General features: G+C 41.3%; 1 protein-coding gene across 1 annotated transcript in view; it reads right to left on the reverse strand.

The window, feature by feature from the left end:
* The window catches only part of npr2 (natriuretic peptide receptor 2), a 176,706-nt gene that overhangs the window by 62,616 nt on the left and 91,984 nt on the right, over positions 1 to 22,106 (reverse strand). The window contains exons 10-13 of the mRNA XM_060821360.1: positions 21,702 to 21,776; positions 14,041 to 14,118; positions 13,842 to 13,946; positions 3,031 to 3,102 (exon numbers count right to left, since the gene is read on the reverse strand). Of these exons, the coding sequence (XP_060677343.1) occupies positions 3,031 to 3,102; positions 13,842 to 13,946; positions 14,041 to 14,118; positions 21,702 to 21,776 (330 nt within the window). The remainder of the gene's footprint in view (positions 1 to 3,030; positions 3,103 to 13,841; positions 13,947 to 14,040; positions 14,119 to 21,701; positions 21,777 to 22,106) is intronic.

Consider the following 22,106-nt stretch of genomic DNA (forward strand, 5'->3'; position numbering starts at 1 on the left):
GTCTATGACTTTGCTTCATAAAAGACAATAATAATTAATACAGATGAGAGACATATTAAAACTTAGAGCATTTTTCACAGCTTCAGGATGTCCCAAATCACTTCGCAGCCAATGGACCATTCATGAAATGCAGTCACTGCATAATATGGGAAACAAAACAGCCATTTTGCGTAGAAAACCTTAAGACCTTTCCACAAACAGCAAAATGATAATAACCAGGTAATCCGTTATTTAGAATGATTCAGCTCAATGCTCTCACCCATGGCAGGTTGGGAAGTACAGATCATTTAACAGGGTGGGAGAGTCCTACTGGGGCTCCTGCCATCTCCCCACATCTGCCATGATTAAGTGTGCAGCTGGAAGACTTCAAGGTGATATTTTTTTGTTCCAAAACTGAAGGTAAATTTACTTATATCATAGTTATGCTCACAACTATGTTACCTGTAGCTTTTTATTTCTGGGTCAGAAGGTTAACAGTGCAAGGCATGAGCACACAAATCAAAGTGGGCATTTCAGGGCAGTACTGGGCTGAAACAGTATTGTTGGATGTGCCATCTTTTGGCTGAGGTGTTGAACTAAAGCCATCTGCCCTTCCCCTCTCACAACAACATAAATGATCATAGAACATAGAACATAGAAGGATACAGCGCAGTACAGGCCCTTCGGCCCTCGATGTTGCGCCGACCGAGTCCTACCTAACCTATACTAGCCCAATAACTTCCAAATGCCTATCCAATGCCTGCTTAAATGAACATAAAGAAGGAGAGTTCACCACAGATACGGGCAGGGCATTCCATGAACTCACAACCCGCTGTGTGAAGAATCTACCCCTAACATCTGTCCTATACCTACCACCCCTTAATTTAAAGCTATGTCCCCTAGTAACACCTGACTCCATTAGCGGTAAAAGGTTCTCAGTGTCGACCCTATCTAAACCCCTAATCATCTTATACACTTCTATCAGATCTCCCCTAAACCTTCTCTTCTCCAATGAGAACAGCCCCAAGTGCCTCAGCCTTTCCTCATACGATCTTCCTACCATTCCAGGCAACATCCTGGTAAACCTCCTCTGCACTCGTTCTAAAGCTTCCACATCCTTCCTATAGTATGGCGACCAAAACTGCACACAATACTCCAGATGAGGCCTCACCAGAGTCTTATACAACTGCAACATGACCTCAGGACTCCGGAACTCAATTCCTCTGCCAATAAAGCCCAGTACACCATATGCCTTCCTCACAGCACTATTTACCTGGGTGGCAACTTTCAGAGATCTGTGTACATAGACACCAAGATCCCTCTGCTCATCTACACTACCAAGTAGCCTACCATTAGCCCAGTAATCCATCATCTTGTTATTCCTACCAAAGTGAACGACTTCGCACTTAGCTACATTGAATTCCATTTGCCACATTTCCGCCCAGCTCTGCAACTTATCTATATCCCGCTGTAACCTACCACTTCCTTCCTCACTATCCACAACTCCACCGACTTTCGTGTCATCCGCAAACTTGCTTACCCAGCTTTCAAGTCCTTCCTCTAGATCATTTATAAAGATAACAAAAAGCAATGGTCCCAAAACAGATCCTTGTGGTACACCGCTAGTAACTGCGCTCCAAGATGAACATAATCCATCAACTACTACCCTCTGTCTCCTTCCAGCCAGCCAATTCCTAATCCAAACCTCTAATGTATCCTCAATGCCATACCTCCGAAGTTTTAGCATTAGCCTACCATGGGGAACCTTATCGAACGCCTTACTAAAATCCATATACACAACATCTACTGCTTTACCCTCATCCACTTCCTTAGTCACCTTCTCAAAGAACTCAATAAGGTTTGTGAGGCACGACCTGCCCTTCACAAAACCATGCTGGCTATCCCTGATCACGTTATTCCTACCCAGATGTTCATAAATCTTATCCCTTACCATTCTCTCTAAGACTTTGCCCACCACTGAAGTCAGACTCACTGGCCTATAGTTACTAGGGCTATCCCTACTCCCTTTCTTGAACAATGGGACCACATTCGCTATCCTCCAGTCCTCTGGTACTATTCCCGTTGACAATGACGACATAAAAATCCAGGCCAATGGCTCTGCTATCTCCTCCCTAGCTTCCCATAGGATCCTGGGGTAAATGCCATCAGGCCCAGGAGACTTATCTATATTCATCCTTTCCAATATTCCCAAAACCTCTTCCCTGCATATTTCCAGGGCATCCATTCTAATTATTTGTGATTCCATATTCACATCAGCAACAGTGTCCTGTTCCTGAGTGAATACTGATGAAAAGTACTGATTTAATGTCTCTCCAATCTCCTCCGCCTCCACACACAACTTCCCACTACTATCCTTGACTGGACCGATACCTACCCTAGTCATCCTTTTATTCTTGACATACCTATAGAAAGCCTTTGGGTTTTCCCTAATCCTACCAGCTAAAGACTTTTCATGTCCCCTTCTCGCTTTTCTTAGCTCCCTCTTTAGCTCCTTCCTGGCTACCTTATAACTCTCAATCGCCCCTACTGAACCTTCACGCCTCATCTTTACATATCATGTAGATCTATTTCAAAGAAAGGTAGAGTACAGTGCTCTGGTTATTATTTGTTGCTCATTCAGGATCATGGAAACCATCAATCTGGCCCATCAATCACTTTACTGTTTGTGAGAGCGTCTGTGTGCACATAGCCTACATATATTTTACACTGAGAGACACTGCATTGAAGAGCTATAAAGTATTTGAGATGGCCTGTGGTTGAAAAAGATGCAATATTTAAAAAATGTGATTTTAACACTTTCAGCATCCAAATACACTCATTTTTTTTGCTGATTTTATTCAAATAATCAAAATTCTTCCAAGAAGTATCAGCCTCAGATTTACTGGTTGTTTTTCCAAACATTGCTTTGTGAAACTTGCTTTGTAGGAAACAGACCCAATGGAATGCTTTTTACTAATGACATTTTCTGAATACAATGTCCTAGATTAGCTAAATTATATTCCATATCTCAACTACTCTCATGTTCCTTACCTTTACAATATCATTAATTAGTGAATAGCGAAATACCCAGTCAAGGTTAATACTTTCATTTTCAAGTATATCCTGAAAAGATAAAAGCAGAAACCATTTAAAATAAATATACATTGTCCTTCTAATCCAGTAAAGAAGGTGCAATAACAATGATTTTCTCATTAAACAATTTATTAAATACTTTCATACTGATGGTGTCTGAAATGTTAATGAGTTTTGGAAGATTTCTTCCGAATTAGCTGTCTTCTTTGGAACGACAGGTCATGAAGGACATTAACCTGCACATTCACATTTTAATCTATGCTGGCATGTGAATTTTTACAATGTATTATGTTTCAAGAAGAATCAGGAAGCCCAAATGTTTACCAACTAGTAAGAGCTTTATTAAAGATGTGTTCACTCATGTCATCATTATGGCATGTGACCAGTTTCTTAAATGATAGTCCACCAGACTACCACAAATACACAAGATAATGGTCAAAATGTTCACCTGTCTTAGTAAAATCACCTAAAGCCCAGACTGAAAATCACCAGCAACACTGATGAAATAAATCCTAAGTGAAGAGGGTTTTACTGGACTTTGTTAAATTATAATAAAAAGTGTTAAATCTGTCCATACATTCAATTTTTTAAATATTCATGCTGAGTTTACACTAAGATTTATTTTCCCTAATGTCTTTGTTTAACCCACTGAGAGGAACACAAAGAATGTATTCCTGGATGATATACAATTTAATCACAACTAGGCAGCAAATCAGAAAAAGGAGCAATTATAGGACAACTTACTGAGCCCTCAGGTGTCATGTAAGCACTGTAGATAACAGTCTCTGGGGATGCAGCTGAGTGCACAAATTGAAGGAAGCAAGATGAACAAAAACCTTATTTACTGATGAAGTGCTTTTAATTTGCATAGATGCCCTGAGCGAATGGGCAAGTGTCCTTTGCAGGTTGGGAGAACAGCCTATCATTAAACAAAGTGCTCAGCGGGAATCCAAAGCAATTACAGAGAGGTCAGCTTAATCTTATGCTTGAAGATATGTATGAAAGAAGATGTCAGATTTGATGAAGTGCCAATTTAAGCAAGCAGAAACACTGTCAGTTATATCACTACACTGTGAATGCCAATTATTTTATGATGTTATATATGGGTAACATTGATCTTTCAAGCAAATTTCTATCAGCAACAATACTGATGTGAAGGAGCTTACACAGGAATACTGCTGCCCTAAATTTTACCCACAGTGAGTTTAGAATGAAAGTGGCTTACTGAAAGCATTTTATAACGGTAAGAATAGTTGTATTAGTGCAATGGTTCTATTACAATAGAAGAGGAATACACGATTAGTGGAAGGTGAGAATTTTTATCAACAAAGAAGCAACTAAAGGCCCCTCATTGACCACCACGTGTCCGCACTGAGCCCTCTCACTGACTGCCACGTGTCCGCATTGAGCTCCCTCATTGACCACCACGTGTCCGCACTGGGCCCCCTCACTGACCGCCATGTGTCCGCACTGGGCCCCCTCACTGACCATCACGTGTGCGCACTGAGCCCCCTCACTGACCACCATGTGCCTGCACTGAGCCCTCTCACTGACCACAACCTGTCCGCATTGGGCCCTCTCACTGACTGCCACGTAACCGCACTGAGACCCCTCACTGATCACGTGTCCCACTGAGCCCCCTCACTGACCGCCACGCGTCCGCACTTGGCCCCCTCACTGACCACCATGTGTTCGCACTGAGCCCCCTCACTGACCGCCACGCGTCCGCACTTGGCCCCCTCACTGACCACCATGTGTCCGCACTGAGCCCCCTCACTGACCACCCCGTATCCGTACTGAGCCCACTCACTGACCGCCACGTGTCCGCACTGAGCCCACTTACTGACCACCACTTCGCCGCGTTGGCCTCTTCACTGACCACCAATCCCGCCAAAGGTCACCTCTCAACCTCTTACACTCCAGTGAAAAAACGTCTCAGCCTATCCAGCCTTTCCTTACAACTCAAACTTTCCATTCTCGGCAACATTCTGGCAAATCTCTTCTGAACCCTCTCCAGCTTAATAATATCCTTCCAATAACTGGGCGACCAGGTCAGGACAATACTTATCGAAGCTTTTGCTATCCAAACTTACATTTTGCACTGCTTTTCTTTCATAATTTACCTTTGTTCTCTTTGTTACTTTTCGTAATTCTTTTGCAGTTTTTTAAATGTTTTCTCATGTTCCAGCCTAGTGCTATGCCTTAATGTCACGAGGAATTAAGGGCTACGGGGAGAATTCTGGTAAGTGGAGTTGAAATGCCCATCAGCCATGATTGAATGGCCTTACTTCCACTCCTATGTCTTAAGGTCTTAATTTTTTTTAGATTCGATTAGATTACTTACAGTGTGGAAACAGGCCATTCGGCCCAACAATTCCACTCCGACCCGCAACCCACCCAGACCCATTCCCCTACCTCTAACACTACGAGCAATTTAACATGGCCAATTCACCTGACCTGCACATTTTTGGACTGTGGGAGGAACCGGAGCACCCAGAGGAAACCCACGCATACACGGAGAGAATATGCAAACTCCACACAGTCAGTCGTCTGAGGTGGGAAATTAACCCGGTCTCTGGCGCTGTGAGGCAGCAGTGTTAACCACTGTGCTGCTCTGCCACCGTGCCACTCATGGTGCTGTCTTTAACCTCCTTGCTTAGATAGGGATGTTGTATCCTCTTTTACAATCTTTTTTCCTCCTTGGAATATATTTTAGTTGGCAGGAATTGAATATCTCCTTAAACATCTGCTACTGCTCATCAATTACCTTTAGTCTTCCTTCGCAGTCCACTAGGGCCACATCTGTCCTAATGCCCATGTAACATGAACGTGAACATGACACTAACTCCAATTCGATGTTTTTCACTTTCGGCAACAGTTCTCAATCTCTCTCATTGGGTGGACTGCATCTGCTCAAGACTGCATAGCATGAATGTGATTTTTGTTTGTTCACTGAATTGCAACATCGACCACAATATTAACGTTGCCACAATTTATGGCTGCTTTCCACAATGTTGAGCAACCTTTTGGTCTGTGTTGCATTCCACACTGGCTGCACAATTGGATTTCTTCCCTCTCTCTCTCGCTCTCTTTCTCTCCTCCTCCTCCCACTGGCTTTGAAATTTAGCACTTCTTTGATTACCTCATGACCTTTGCCTGGCTCCCATCAGAATGATTCCATGTTCTTCACCTCATAAGCAGTCATCTTGCCCTTTAACTGCTCCTATTGATCACCTCTTCTGCACTGTCTCATTTGTGATCAGATTCCTCAGCTGCCTTTCTCATTCCATAAATTATTCCATCCTATAGTATTTTGGTCAGATTGAGAAAATGTACTAAGTTGGGCTCTTATTTCAGCAACAGGCTGACCTATGACCTGCCCTACTTTCTGCACTCAAATTTTGTGGCTCCCCTTCTTCAAAGCTGACATATAAAATGGATGCTTCCATCAACTTGTTTCTTTTCAGATCCAATATTCTTAAAAATTCACTCACGAGCTGCAGTCGTGATAAGGCAGTTATGCTCAATCCCCAGTTGCTCTCCAGAAGGAGACGGCGATCCATTGTCTTAAATCTCCGCAGTCTGTTAGTGTTGTTTACAATGATTTTCCAGGACTTTGGCCCAGTTATTGCTAAATATATATTCAATTTTACTATCTAAATTTCTCACAACTAGCGTGTCAATTATTAAGGAAGGTGAAGAGTGTAATTTATCTACACCATTATCTTACAGCAACGTGTTGTTGACCCATTGTATGCCATGGTTCTTCAATTGTTTTGTTAGTCCCTCTACTCAGTTCATTCCCCCTGAACATTTTGTGAGTGCATTTACACATGTTCATAAATTTCAGTCTGATTTGCATGTTGAAAATCCAAAAGTCCCTTTGCCCCAGAGTTGCCACATATAATTATGGTTGGGGAGGCAGGTCTTTGAATACTTTTATGATAGAGATAGATTAATGAAGGATAAGAGAGTCAAAGGAAATAGGACGAAGCTAGCCCGGAAAATGGATTGAGTTCATAATCAGACCAGCTGTGAACTTAGCAAATGGCAGAACATGCTCAAGAGAGCCAATGCTGCTCCTTATCCTAACTCATTATTTTCAGATGAAACTATGACTTAACTATGGCAGGACCTCCATATTGAACTCAACTGGATTTACGGCAATGGAATAAAGCAGAGTAATGAAAATTGTATGTCCTTGTTTCGCTCTTTTTAGACTGAAATTCCAATAAAAGTGAAGTATAGAAATGCACTAATTTATGTAAAAATTCACAATCTTCAAGGAAGCATGCCTCTGAATGCTCTTAGAATTGCATTAGTACTTCTGTGCCTTCATGCAGCCAGTACCAGTAAATATTTGGTATATGTGCAGGTTTGTTTACAAAACTCATGCAACAACTTTCTTGAATGTGTCATGGGTTCAGAATCATGCTGTTCCTGATTAGTTTGTATTTGGGAACAGTGCCAACTATTTTGAAGCTGTCGGTCAGCTTTAGATTGGGGTCCATGCAAGTTAAATTACAGAAATAATAAAATTACGGTGCTTTTGAGGACAAAAAGGAGATGTGTCAGTCAAAGTGGGGTCCAGGTTACTGCCTTCTGTAATGAAAAAAAGTACAATTTCTGTGTGGATGGAGGTATGTCTCTGTATATGTGTGTGTGTGTGTGTTTGTATGTCTATGTGTGTCTGGACGTGTGTGTCTGTATGTGTGTTTGTGTTGTCTTTGAGAGTATTAAGGACAGGAATTGGGAGATCATGTTGCAGTTGTACAGGACATTGGTTAGGCCACTTTTGGAATACTGTGTGCAATTCTAGTTTTCCTATCGGAATGATGTTGTGCAACTTGAAAAGATTCGGAAAAGATTTACGAGGATGTTGCCAGGGTTGGAGGAGTTGAGCTATAGGGAGAGATTGAATAGGCTAGGGCTATTTTCCCTTGAGTGTTGGAGGCTGTGGACTGATCTTGTAGAGGTTTAATAAATCATGAGGGGCTTAGATAGGATAAACTGACAAAGTCTCTTCCCTGGGGTGGGAGAGTCCAGAATTAGAGGTTTAGGGTGAGAGGGGAAAAATATAAAGAGACCTAAGGGGCAACCTTTTTCATGCAGAAGGTGGTAAGTGTATGGAATGAGCTGCCAGAGAAAGTGGTGGAGGGTAGTACAGTTGCAACATTTCAAAAGGCATCTGAATGGGTATATGAATAGGAAGGGTTTGGAGGGATATGGGCTGGGTGCTGGCAGGTGGGACTAGAGTGGGTTGGGATATCTGGTCGGCATGGACATGTTGGATTGAAGGGTCCGTTTCCATGTTGTACATCTCTATGTCTCTAAAAGGAGGACAGAAAATAAATACAAAGCTGTCACAACAGAGAAAGTGCCAATGCGACGCATTTATTTAAAAAGAGGAGACAACAAATAAGTAATTACAGGCTGTTTAATTTAAAGCTGGTTATTGGGAAACGTTGGCATCTTTATAAAGGATGTAATAGCAAGGCATTTAGAAATAAATATTACGATCAAAGTCAGCACAGCTTCACAAAGGGAAAATAGTGTCTGACAAATTTGTAAGAGTTCTTTGAGGGAGTAACGAACAGGATAGATAAAAGGGAACCAGTAGATATAATGTATTTAGATTTTCAAAGGCATTTTATAACATACCACCATTACTTAATAATTTAAAGCACATGATATTGGAAACAGCATTAGCTAATGAACAAAAGACAAAGACTTTAGATAAAGAACGCATTTTCAGAATCCTGTGCCTATTGGACTGCCAAAGGGATCAGTTCTGAGGTCGCAATTATTAACACTGTATATCAGTGACTTCAGTGAGGAAAGGGAATATACTACAGTCAAATTTTTAGATGACACAAAAAGGGACATAGAAAGGTTAAGCGAGTGAGTAAAACTTTGGCAGATGGAATAAAGTATAGGGAAATGTGAGATTATGCACTTTGGCAGGAACAATTGAGGAACTGAATATTATTTAAATGGAGAAGATCTGTAAAAAGGTCTGGAAGTCCTCATGAATAAATCTCAAAAAGGTAGCATCTCTACTCAACAAGTAATAGAGAAAGCAAATCAAGTGTTGGCCATGATTTCAAAGGGAGTGGAGTATAAAAGAAGGGAGGTTTCACTAAAACTATACAAGACACTGGTCAGACCCCAGCTGGAATACTGTGAACAATTCTGGGCCCTTTTTCTTAGGAAAGATAAACTGGCTTTGGAGGCAGTCCAGAGAAGCTTCACTGGACTGATGCCAGGCATGAAGGGAATATCTTATGAAGAAAATTTGAGTAGCTTTGGACCATACTCATTGGAATTCAGATGAATTGGCAGTGACCTTATTGAGACATGTAAGATTGTAAGGGGACTTAACAGTGTAGACGTGGGGAGATTGTTTCCCCTTGTGGGAGAATCTAGGACCAGAGGGTATAATCTGAGAATAAGAGGTTCCATGTTTAAGACAGAGAGAAGGATGAATATCTGCTCTCAGAGGATATTAAACCTTTACCCATAGAGGGCTGTCAAGGCTGGGTAAATATATGTTTGGTCCGTTGGTCATGGGTGATGTATTTCTCAACTCCATTCTCCTGTTTTCTTCCTATATCCCTTGATTCCCTTACTCATCAAGAACCTATCTCTGTCTTAAGTACACTCAAGGCTCCACAGCCCTCTGTGGCAATGATTCAGCTACAGGTTCACCCCTCATTGGCTGAAGAAATTCCACCTCATTTCAGTTCTAAAGTTTGTGCCTTCAGGTCCTAGTCTGTCCTACTAGTGGAAACATCTCTATGTCTACCCTATCCAGGCCTCTCAATATTCTGTAAGTTTCAATCAGATCCCCTCTCATCCTTCTAAACTCCACTGAATACAGACCCACAGTCCTCAACCACTCCCCATATGACAAGCCCTTCATTCCTACAAATTTCCTCTGGATCCCCTCCAAGGCCAGCACATCCTTCCTTAGATATGGCAGCAAAAATTGTTCGCAATATTCCATTGCGGTCCAACCAGAGCCTTTTACAGCCTCAGCGGTACATCTTTGCTCTTGTATTTTATTCTTGAACCATAATATTCTATAGTGATTTAAGTGTTCCTGAAATGTTAAGAAATGACATCCAGGACTTTGGCACTGCAACAGTGAAGGAATAGTGACATATTTCCAAGTCAGAATGATGTGTGGTTTGGAGGAGAACTTGGTGGTGTTCCCATGCATCTCCTGCCCTTGTTACTTTTCTTCATCTTGTATATTGCACCCTTCCTTTTCAGCTGGCCCCACTCCGTTGCTTACGATCATTTTATATATGAAGTTTTTTTATACATTCTTTGGAATATGGGTATTACTGGAAAGATATATACTTGTCACTAATCAGTGCCTGTCCTTGGGAAAATGGTACTGAGCTGCCATCTTGAACTGTTACAATCTATGTGCTTCATAATATTTCATTCTGTAAAGATTTTTAACACCTTACTAAGTTAGTTTAGAGTGTAGGCCTGAATACATGAAGATGCCCGAATTCATGATTATGAATAATTTGGTTCATAGACTTATTAATTATTTTTAAGAGATCTCCCAGTTGCTGTGATTGGATTTGAACTCATGTCACCAGAACATTGTTCTAAACCATAGGGTTATTACATTAATGACACTGCCATTATTCTATCATTCCCCAATGATATGATGATAATGATCCGAACACTACTTTTTCACTATCAAGGAAGACATTTTCCCAACGTGTATTCCAAGGGTCTTATTCTTCTTCAAAGAGGAATTAGCATCAGCGGAAATTGTAGCCTGATCAGGCCAAATGAAACAGTATAAAACATTTTTTATAGTCTTCCACCTTCAAGTTAAAATGTATGCAGAGTAGGGCAACACTCCAGTGAAACACAGATAGATTAGGATAGTTTACATCTCTGAGCTTACAGGCAAGTGTACAGTCACAAGGGCTCCCTGCACCTGGAGAAAACTGCTAACTTGGCAGTTTCTGGTTATGTATTCCTCTTTATCTGCATCGAATGCAACCAACAGATAGTAAGATGTTGTAGACTTTGCCTGTTTCAGTCTGGACAAAGGCCAATGCAAACCATCCTTTGTTAAATACCAGAGGTTAAATGCTACTTACATCAATTCCAGACATATACTTTCCTACTCAAGAGATTTATTTCCACTCCCACACCACAAACTCCAAAACTGATTACATGGTCCCCCTTTATTTGCACCCAGTCAAGTGCTCACCCAATTACCTCTGAATTAATATATAGTCAGTTCGCTTATCACGCATTGGTTGTATTCTTATGCAACACCATGTTATAGAAAATTCACACTTGAGAAACAGCGCTTAAAGTGTTGGCGATGTAACTGTGTTACAGCCAATGCACATTTTAAATGTTTGTGCTTTAGAAAGAGCATTACAGCAAAGTCATGTTGATGAAATGTGTGTTATAGCAGAATGGCCATGTTTAACCATCACCTATTTCTTCATTCTATTTGGACTAAATGATCGGGATCCCTGCCGTACTATTCTAGATGACAATGTTCTTCCCACAGTTGCATTCAGAATCACTTTTACAGTCACTGACAATTCTGTCTTTTCCATACTCTGTAAGTCACCAGGCTGCCTGCAACCAGTGACACACTTCAGTAACACCTCCATAGTGAAACACAGCTATCATGCCCCCGGCTGGGAATTTGCAATGCCTCAAAAGGTGGACTGGCAACTTGGTAAGTGTCTGGTAATAATAATGTCTAGTCAGGGCTCCCAAAAGCAGCCATGGCAGAGTTGACATTGAAAGGCGCTACCAATACCCTGAACAAAACAAAACCACTTCACTTTCTGAGCACATTGGATGGATAGGAGCTCCTGGTGCAATTCCTTCTCCTCCTCTTCCTTCCTATTTGAGCAGCTTGTCCTCCTCTATGTCATACCTGCTTAATGACCCTGTCATGCTGCTGGAAGTTGGATGCAAGTGACAGGGCATGTGAACCCTTGGTGTCAGAACCAAGTTTTATTACTATATATCCCACTACACGGTGACAGCCATGTTAATCATATATAGCAGTCCTGATCACCAAATATGAGAACTAACTCATTAATGCTTGATAGATGTTAATGAGAAACTAAGCCAAAGTTATTGATGATTCCTTGATGTAACCTGATGGGAAAGAATGCTTTGTAATTGATTGTTCCACTATGCAAGGTTAACTGTGGATTTTAACAGGAACATTAAAATAATGCACTACTGGATTCAATCAGTATGCTCACTGACTGACGTTACACTCTTCATACTTTCTGGCCTAAGCATATGCATTGACTATCTAACCAAAATAACATACATTTGCTTACACTCAATTTTGGACACAAAACACACCTGAAATATCAAAATGTAGCTGAATGCAAACTTGCTTCGCACCCACAGCATTTGGAAAATTCTTCCTAATCAACCTGTTCAAAGATGTCATTACACACCTTTGGAGCAAATGAGACTGGAATTTAGATCTCATTGGCTACAGCACGGCACCATAACAGTAATTAAAGCTTTTGCTGTTTGGGTTCCCTTACGTTGGGATATTAATAATCAATAGTGATTTTTGAGAAGATGGACTCTTACTGATAAAGTTACCTAGTATGGTTATCAAATGTCTGAAGACAAAGCTTCAAGCTCAGCAAGCTAACTTACTATTATTAATAATCAATTTTTACTTCGCAAGTACAATAATGGGCTATGTTTAATTAGTTAACAATTAACATTTTTGATGAAGGGTCACTGGACTCAAAACATTAACTCTGCTTTCTCTTCACAAATGCTGCTGATTTTCTCCAGGAATTTCTATTTTTGTTTCAGATTTCTAGCATCCTCAGTTCTTGGCTTTACTATTAATAAGTAAGTATTTATCTTGGTAAAATAACTGTGTTTTTGAAGCTGATGTTGAAAATGTAATTTCTGGAAGCCAGCTGCTTGATGCCCACTGATGAAACTACTTTCAGCAACTTGAGGAAGGACCACCCAAATAGATGTGATGGTCAGAGGCATTTTCTTCTTCAGGTGGCTAAGGAAATTCAACAAGTCCATAAGGACCGTCACCAACTTTTACAGATGCACAATAGAAAGTATTCTAAGGGCACTGCTTATGACTGGCCACTCTGGTGTTTCCTCTCTTCCTGGTGGTGGAATACAAATAAAGGTTTACGCCCTTGTTCTTCACTGTGTCTCATACATGCACACACGCAACATGGGTGCTTGGGAAAATGTAAGCACTACCGCAGTTAGGCAGTAGCATGGAGACAAGTAAAAAGAAGAAAAAAAATAGAAAGCATTCTATCTGGATGAATCGCAGCATGGTACGGCAACTGCACTGCCCAGGACTGTGAGAGACTACGGAAGATTATAAACACAGCCCAGACCATCACGCAAGTCAACCTTCTATCCACTGGTTCCATCTGCACTTCTCATTGCCAAGGAAAGGCTGCCAACATCATCAAAGACTCCTCTCACCATGGCTATAATCTCATCCATCCTCTTCCATCAGGCGGAAGAGACAAAAGCTTAAACACACGTACCAATGGGTTCAAGAATAGCTTTTTCCCCGCTGTTATTAGATTTCTGAATGAACTTTTCAAATCTCAATCTGTACTGCTTGCAAAACAAAACTTTTCACTTTACTTAGGTATGTGTGACAATAATAAATCAAATCAAAAATATTTCAACCAGAGACTACTGTGGGTTCAGTTTTCATTTCCCATTAGTGTTACAAATCTTACCTGAAGACTTCCTCGAGGGCAATATTCTATTACAATGCAGATGTTAGGTGGATCAATGCAGGCTCCAATGAACCTTGTCAAATGATTAAACTGCACATCCCGCATCTGTAACAGAGAGAAAACCTGGGTACACTTATGCTCAGGCTGATAAAGCACTGCTAAGGACATCTATGTTATCGACAGGAAAAGACACACTTACGTATTTTAGTTCAAACAGCACTTGCCTGGTGAGCTCAATCCTTTTCTTATTTGTATGTTTGATTGCAACTAAATTACCCTGAAAATAAACAATTAATATCTTAATTTAACAAATAAATGAAGGATATTGTGATGAAGAGAATAAACAATCTTCAGTACATTCTAAAAGCAGTTATGAAAGCTAACAAATTGTCAAAATTAAGTTTACTTAATTCATAGAAATAACATGAAAATAAATTTTTGAGAAGTTATTTTATGGCTTTTGGTTAAAATTTGCACTTATAATCTGCTACAATCAGATCAGTATTAAATTCAATTTTTTGTTTCATGAACTTTTAACTACCATAAAAAAATATAATTAGCAGATGAGAATTAGGTTTGCAACTCATTATTCTTGGGAACGTAAGGAACTTTACAAAAGCATTACACATGTTCAAGTTTTCAACTGGTCACAGTTGGCTTTACACTCCACTTGAGGTCCCCTCACTTGAATGAATTTTTTCAATCCTGCCCCCAATGGGCAACAACTACAGAAAATGCCAAGTGTTAGTGCTTGAAGAACACAAGGAACCTGTAATAATATAATGAATCCTGGGACTAGCCTTTTTGAAGTTTCAACTGAGTTTGTGAGACTGCAAGGAGCAGTGGGGAACACTCAAATAGGGAAAACAGAACCTGTGAAAATAGGAAACTGCATTTTTTCAAGCTAGTTCTATTACTATTTCAACTGTTGCAGTTTGTACTGCTGCTTTCGGAATATACACAAAGTACTTAACAGCATCACAGCCCATGTATTTTTTCATTTGTTCATTTGATTACAATCTATCAGCATATATTGTCCACTCCTCATTACCCTTGATGAGATGGTAGTGAGTTACTGTTTTGAATCACTGCAGTCCACGGAATGTTGGAAAACTCTCAGTGCTGCTAGGGAGGGAATTCCCAGATTTTGACCCAGCGACAGTGAAGGAATGGTGATGTGGTTCCAAGTCAGGATGGTGAATGGTTTGGAGGGGAACTTGCAGCTGTTCCCGTGTACCTGCTGCCTTTGTCCTTATAGATGGTAGAGGTTATAGGTTTGGAAAGTGCTGTTGGAAGAGTTTAGGTGAATGGCTGTAGTACATCGTGTTGAAGGTATGCAGTGCTGTCACATAGTGATGAAGACAAAAAAAAGAACTGCAGATGCCGGAATCCAAAGTAGACAAGCAGGAGGCTGGAAGAGCGCAGTAAGCCAGGCAGCATCAGGAGGTGGAGAAGTTGACGCTTCAGGTGTAACCCTTCTTCAGGACTGCGAATGTGTGTGGGGGCAACTGCTGATAAAGGGGAAAGTGGGGGCAGGGTGGTGAAGTGGAGATAGGTGAAGACAGATGTAGGTCAATGGGAGGAATTGATCCAGTTGGTGGCAGGGAGGAGTGGAAGGGAGGGGGAGGGGCTGGGAAGGGAGTCAGGGGATGGGGACGGAGGTTATTTGAAATTGGAGAACTAAATGTTGAGTCCTCCGGGCTACAGGGTGCCCAGGCAGAAGATAAGGGGTTGTTCCTCCAATAGGAGCTGTGGTTTGTCTTGACAATGGAGGAAGGCAAGGATGGTCATCTTGGAAAGGGAATAATGGGGGACTTGAAATAAGCAGTGACTAGAAGGTCTGGTCAGCCCCTGCAGACCCGACTATGATGCTCGGTGAGCCATTCCCAAAGTTTATGTTTGGTCTCCCCGATGTGGAAAAGACCACATCAGGAGCACCTGATGCAGTAAACTAGGTTGGAAGAGAAGTAGGTGAACCTCTGTCTCACCTGGAAGGACTGTTTGGGGCCCTGGATGGAGGTGAGGGGTGTGGTGTACTGGCAGGTTTTGCATCTTTTCTGGTTGCAGGGGAAGGTACCTGGGGGCTCGGTGGTGGAGCTGGTGTGAACCAAGGACTGTCGGAGAGAATGATCCTTGAGGAAGGCAGAGAGGGGCAGGGAGGGGAAGATGTTCTTGGTGGTGGGGTTTATTTGGAGTCCACCTCCTGATGCTGTCTGGTTTGCTGTACTTCCAGCCTCCTGCCTGTCTATATAGTGATGAATAACATGAATGTTGAAAGTAATGGATGAGCTACCAAATAAGCAGGCACTTTATCCAGATAAATGGAGAGTTACTTCTGACCTATGCCTTGTAGATAGTGGACAGACATTGAGGACACAAAACATGAATTTCTCGCTGCATAATTTGTCACTCACTTCTGACGTGCTCTAGTAGCTCCAGTATGAATATGGTTACTGCAGTTTGGTTTTTGGTCAATGGCAACTCCCAAGATATCAATACTGGGTAATACAGTGATAGTAAAGCCATTGAATGTCAAAGGCTGATGGTTAGTTTCTTGCTTGGAGATTATCATTGCCTGGCATTCATGTGGCATGAATGAGACTTACCACTTTGAGCTATAGGGAGAGGCTGAACAGGCTGGGGTTGTTTTCCCTGGAGTGATGGAGGCTGAGGGGTGACCTTATAGAGGTTTGCAAAATTATGAGGGGCATGTAGAGGGTAAATATACAAAGTCTTTTCCCTGGGATCAGGGTGTCAAAAACTAGAGAGAACAGGTTTAGGGTGAGAGGGGAAAGATATAAAAGAGACCTAAAGGGGCAACTTTTTCATGCAGAAGGTGATACGTGTATGGAATGAGCTACCCGAGGAAGTGGTGGAGGCTGGTACAATTGTAACATTTAAGAGGCATTTGGATGGGTATATAAATAGGAAGGGTTTGGAGGGATATGGGCCGGGTGCTGGCAGGTGGGACTAGATTGGGTCGGCATGGACAGTTTGGACTGAAGGGTCTGTTTCCATGTTGTACATCTCTATGACTCTATGATTCTATCTCAAGCATGGATATTGTCGGGTCTTGCTGCATATGCACGCAGCTGGAATCATGAACAATGCTGAACACTGTGGAACCGTTAGTGACCATCCTCACTTCTGAGCTTAGGATACAGGCAGGACTATTGATGAAGCAGCTGAAGAAAGTTAGGTCTAGGAGACTACCTGAGGAACTCCTGCTGAGATATCCTGGAGCTGAGATGATTTACCTTACAACACAACCATCTTCCTATATGCCAGATATGACTCCAACCAGCGGAAGGTTTTTACCCTGATTTCCATTGATTCTGGTCTAGCTTTGGCTCCTTGACGTTACAGTCAGCCTTGAAGTCAAGGGCACTCTCTCTCACCTCGCTTTTAGAATTCAGCCTTTTCTACATGGTTGGAGCAAGTTTCTAATTAGGTCAGGAGCTGAGTCGCCTGGAAGAACCCAAACTAAGTGTCAATGGACAGGTTGTTGCTAAGCATGTGATCCTTAATAACACTGTCGATGATCCCTGTCATCACATAACAACTGACTGAAAGTAGATTGATGGGGGGTAATTAGCAGAGTTGGATTTGTCCTTTTAGTACTGAGGACATTTTGGGCAATTTTCTATATGTCCAGATGGATCCCCATATTAGATGTGCTGGGCCAACTTGGCTAGGGAACCAACTATTCTGGAGCGTAAGTTTATATTTAAATTTCTAAAACTGGGAACACTGCTTAAAAATAATGGATCACACTTTAAGACAGAAATAAAGAGATTTTGTTTTCTCATAGAGGGATTTGAAGCTTTGGAACATTCTTCCTTGAAAGATGGTGGGAACAGAGTCTTTGAATATGCTGAAGGGCAAAGGAGCGAAAGGATATCATGGATAGGTAGAAATATGGGGTAGACCAATCTGCCACAGTCTTACTGAAGGGCAATGTCCTATTCCTCCTTGCAATTTGTTTGTTTGTACATACAGGTGTACTATTGTCAGATGATTGTCAAGGTTCATATCCTTTGCAGTGAATAGTGCCTTAAGCCATTTTTAATATGGGATGGATGAATGAGATGAAATAACACAAGATGGAATACTGAGACTTCTGGCTTAAAATCAATACTTCAGGTACCAAACTGTCCCGAATCCTGTTTGATTATCGGACCAATTCTGCCTCAAGATATGGATGGCATATAATGCATAGTAGCTTGCCTCTTGTGCCCGAGAGCGTCTCGGAAGAAATTCATTTGAGGCACTGATGTTCACCGTGTCCATCTCAGGAATAATTCCAGCAGAGTTGATAATGGGTAGAAGACTCCTCACCAGGTTAATTCTGACCTTCCCGGGCCTTGCCGGGAGAGTGAAATTGCATCAGCAACATGAATGCCGGACGCGAGATTCGACTAATTGCCAGAGACAGTTTACTTCAGGGATGGAGTTTGGTGTAGGAACCATGGGAATGGCCCTGCATGGGTAAATGGCATGGTCAATACGAGGTCATGTCCAGTGAAATGTAACATCCAGGTGGGTGCGATGGTCAAGCATGTGGACCAGATGAAAGCTGTAAACTGTGTGAGAGCCAGTGTGCCTGACTCCTCAATAGCCTTTCCCACTGTTCTGGAACCCAGGGGTTCTTCTTATCCATCAAGTGTTGAAGAATCTCGGAATCTGCAATGGACATGGTGAACATCGGTGCCTCAAATGAATTTCTTCCGAGACGCTCTGGGCACAAGAGGCGAGCTACTATGCATTACATGCCAGCCATATCTTGAGGCAGAGTTGGAGGAACCCAACCTGGTACTAATACACCCCAGGAGGAGCTACAAAAAAAAAACCAACCTATGTTTGCGAACTCAGAGGGGGAGAGATGTAATGATTGCAATGATGTCACCCAGGTGGACCTCACAGAATATGAGCTACCCGATTGGTGCTGTTAATCTGGTCCAAACAGAGAGTCCTGGCTGACAGATATAAACAGGAGAGTTGGCTCTGAGGAGAGATGGATCTGTGTCAAGATTTTTCCATGTGTAAATAAAGGGTGACCTGTTGAAGGTATTCCAGCCTCTATGGAGTTAATTCAGTTTCTATTAAACTATGGTCATTTGAAAATGAAGTTGACATTAAAGTCTTGATTTCAAATTCTAAATACCTAATATTAAGTCAGATTTTAGTGAACATTTCAGGGATACTTCCAACATTTAAAATAAAACTACATCCAGTTTTTTTCTAAAAAAGGAAATGAGGAAGTTGCAATAAGTACTGGATAAATACTTTCATCTCTTAGCCTTTTTGGTTATAATGTTAAAAGTAGCCATGTACGTTCCTGAGAGAGTATTTTCTTTTAGAAGCAAAACCATTTCTAAGCACCTGAATCTAACGCAATCAAAAACACTTCATTATAGACATTCCTGTTCCTTGTCATGGAAATTATTCATCAAATTCACGCAAAGTGAATCCCTGTATACGACAGCACTTCCTATTCTCACTTTGTACTTCATCTTCTTTCCCTCCACGAATAAAATTACATCATGCTTCTTTTGCTTTTGAATCGCATCATTCATTTAACTGGTATGCTTTTATATTGTGAGAGAAAGACCAAAATTAAAGCTCTTCACATTATTCATCAATCTGAGTTATTGTGACAGATAGTGGAGCTTCCACTGTGCTTGTAAAGCCTTACTAAAGGCAATTTTTAAATGACAAGGGGGCTTGATGCTCACTCTTTCATGCACCGATAATCTCTTTTGCACAAATGTGACACAAATGAATTTATTTATAGTTTTGTTCCATTTTGCAATAATATATCTATTTCAAATGCTTTTACTTCTATTCTGTAATGTTGTGTTGGGACAAAGGTTGTTAGATCACAAATATGTGATGATATGGTACACAGTTATGGTCAATTCTTGCCCCGTTTGGCTTTGTCCTCAATGTCAGTCGTGATGTTATGTGGCCCTTAGGTGGTCTCTGCCCAAACTTCCTATAGTTGAAACTAGGGTCTTGGATGTACTGCTGTAATCAACATTTTAATCAAAAGCAATTGGGAAAGCTGCCGCTCAACTTAGTCAAGCAACAACCTGATGCAGTCATACAGAATCATATCTTACAAATAATGTCACTATTAGCATCCCTGAATATGTCCTGTCCCATCAGCAGAATAGACCCTGCTGTGGTGGTGGCACAATGGTATACAGTCAGGAGGGGATTCCTCAATATTGACTCCGCTTACTATGAAGTCTCGTGACTTCAGGCTAAACATGGGCGAGGAATCCTCCTGCTGATTACCATGTACCATCCTCCCTCCGCTGGTGAATTGGTACTCCTCCATGTTGAACAATACTCGGAGGAAGCACTGAGGATGGCAAGGTCACAGAATGGGTGGGGTTTTTAATGTCTATCTAATGTCAATCAGCACTACCGATTGAGCTGGTCAGGTCTTAAAGAACATAGGTGCTGGACCGGTCTGTGACAGATAGTGAGGGAACCAACAATAGGACAAAACATACTTTACCTCATACTTACCAATCTGCCAGTTGCAGATGCATCTGTCCAAGACAGTATCAGTCAGAGTGACCACAGGCTAGTCATTGTGGAGATGAAATACCAGCTTCACATTTAGAATACCCTCCATCATGTTGTGCGGCACTATCGTCGTGCTAAATGGGCCTGACTTCAAACAGATCTACCAACTCAAGACTGGGCATCTATCAACAGCAGCAGAATTGTACTCCAGCACAATTTGCAAACTCATGGCCCAGCATATCCCCTACTCAACCATTACCATCAAGGCAGGGGATCAACCCTGATTCAATGGATAGTGCAAGCCCACAATCAACGGATCAGATCTAAGCTCTGCAGTCCTGCCGCATCTGGTCATTTAGAGTGCTGGATCATTAAAAACAACTCACTGGAGAACAAGCCTTCACATATATCCCCATCCTCAATGACAGAAGAGCCTAGCACATTAGCCTGTCTCTATAAAGTAGGTGGCCTAGTCTCCCTATCACCTACACACACTGCTTAACCTGACAAACCTTTATAATAAAAGGTCCATAAAAACCCTTCAGTCTCACAAAAATAAAGTTGTAAGCTGCAACTTCAAACCAAAAGATGCAAACTTTCATTATTTTGTAGTCTTCAGCTTTAAACCAAGATAAAATTATCTTCCTAATCATTTCATTTTGGTTGTTGGTTGAAGGTTGCATTTGGAGTTTCAGTATTTTCCCCTTTTCCATCGCTGCCTTCTGTGATCCTTTATATAGCTGGAATATTGCACTTACATTGGTAGGAGGAATGAATAAGCACTGCACTGTGCCAACATGAACCCTTGATTTGTACCTGTAAGGGGTGGGAAAGGGATTCCTTTATGCCATCACAAAGATAATTACAGTTGAGAAGGAAGAGGAAATTGACATTTCAAGCCTTCACCAGATGATGCTAAGTGAAGGAAAAAATAAAGCTGGCAGTAGATATCTTATTTAATACTGTTAGATTAATAACATGATGAAATTATTTCCTTTCTGAATCATATTTACAGATATAGTTTATAGTTTTTTTTCTGTCTGTGGCCATATTTAACATTCTTCAGTGACAAGCTCTGTAAAGTAAGGTCCTGACCAGTGACCACCCCAGGGAGTTCAGAATATGAAAGCACTCTGAGGAATACATTTCACACTGAGCTGAAAGTGGGAATGGATTTGTTGTTTCTGGCAGCTGTGGATTTCTTGTGGCTCGTTGATTATTGCAAATCTTGTTTCATTTTCCTCCTGGACTTGTCCTTTTGAAAGTCTGACATTATAGCCAAAATGCAAACAGATATACTTAAGATAGAATTGAGATTAGTACCTTAAAATAGCCAGTCTTTGCAAAAAGCTGGTATTTCCCTTGTGTCGTCAGTAATGAGCAATAACTGGAGCCCCGCTATTGGTAAAACAAATAAGAAAATGTAACATATGTTACTTACACAGCATATTCACTTATCAAAGTTATCCTCACATTAAAGCATAATGATCCAATAAAACACCATTCTTCCCTTTCAGTGCACAGCTTTAAAACAGATATAAAGGGAGAATTGTCCATCTTTCATCTATCACCAAGAAGAAAGATAAACAAAATAGTCATGTGTCATTTAATTTGAATGATCTGAAAATCACATACAGTTTGACCTGATTTCACCATACATGGTATCAGATGGCTTTCCAAAGGTACATATCTACACATCAACCATTTGTTGTCTGAATGTAAGACATC

The sequence above is a fragment of the Hemiscyllium ocellatum genome, chromosome 1 (genome assembly GCF_020745735.1).
Source record: "Hemiscyllium ocellatum isolate sHemOce1 chromosome 1, sHemOce1.pat.X.cur, whole genome shotgun sequence".
Taxonomy (NCBI): Eukaryota; Metazoa; Chordata; class Chondrichthyes; order Orectolobiformes; family Hemiscylliidae; genus Hemiscyllium; species Hemiscyllium ocellatum.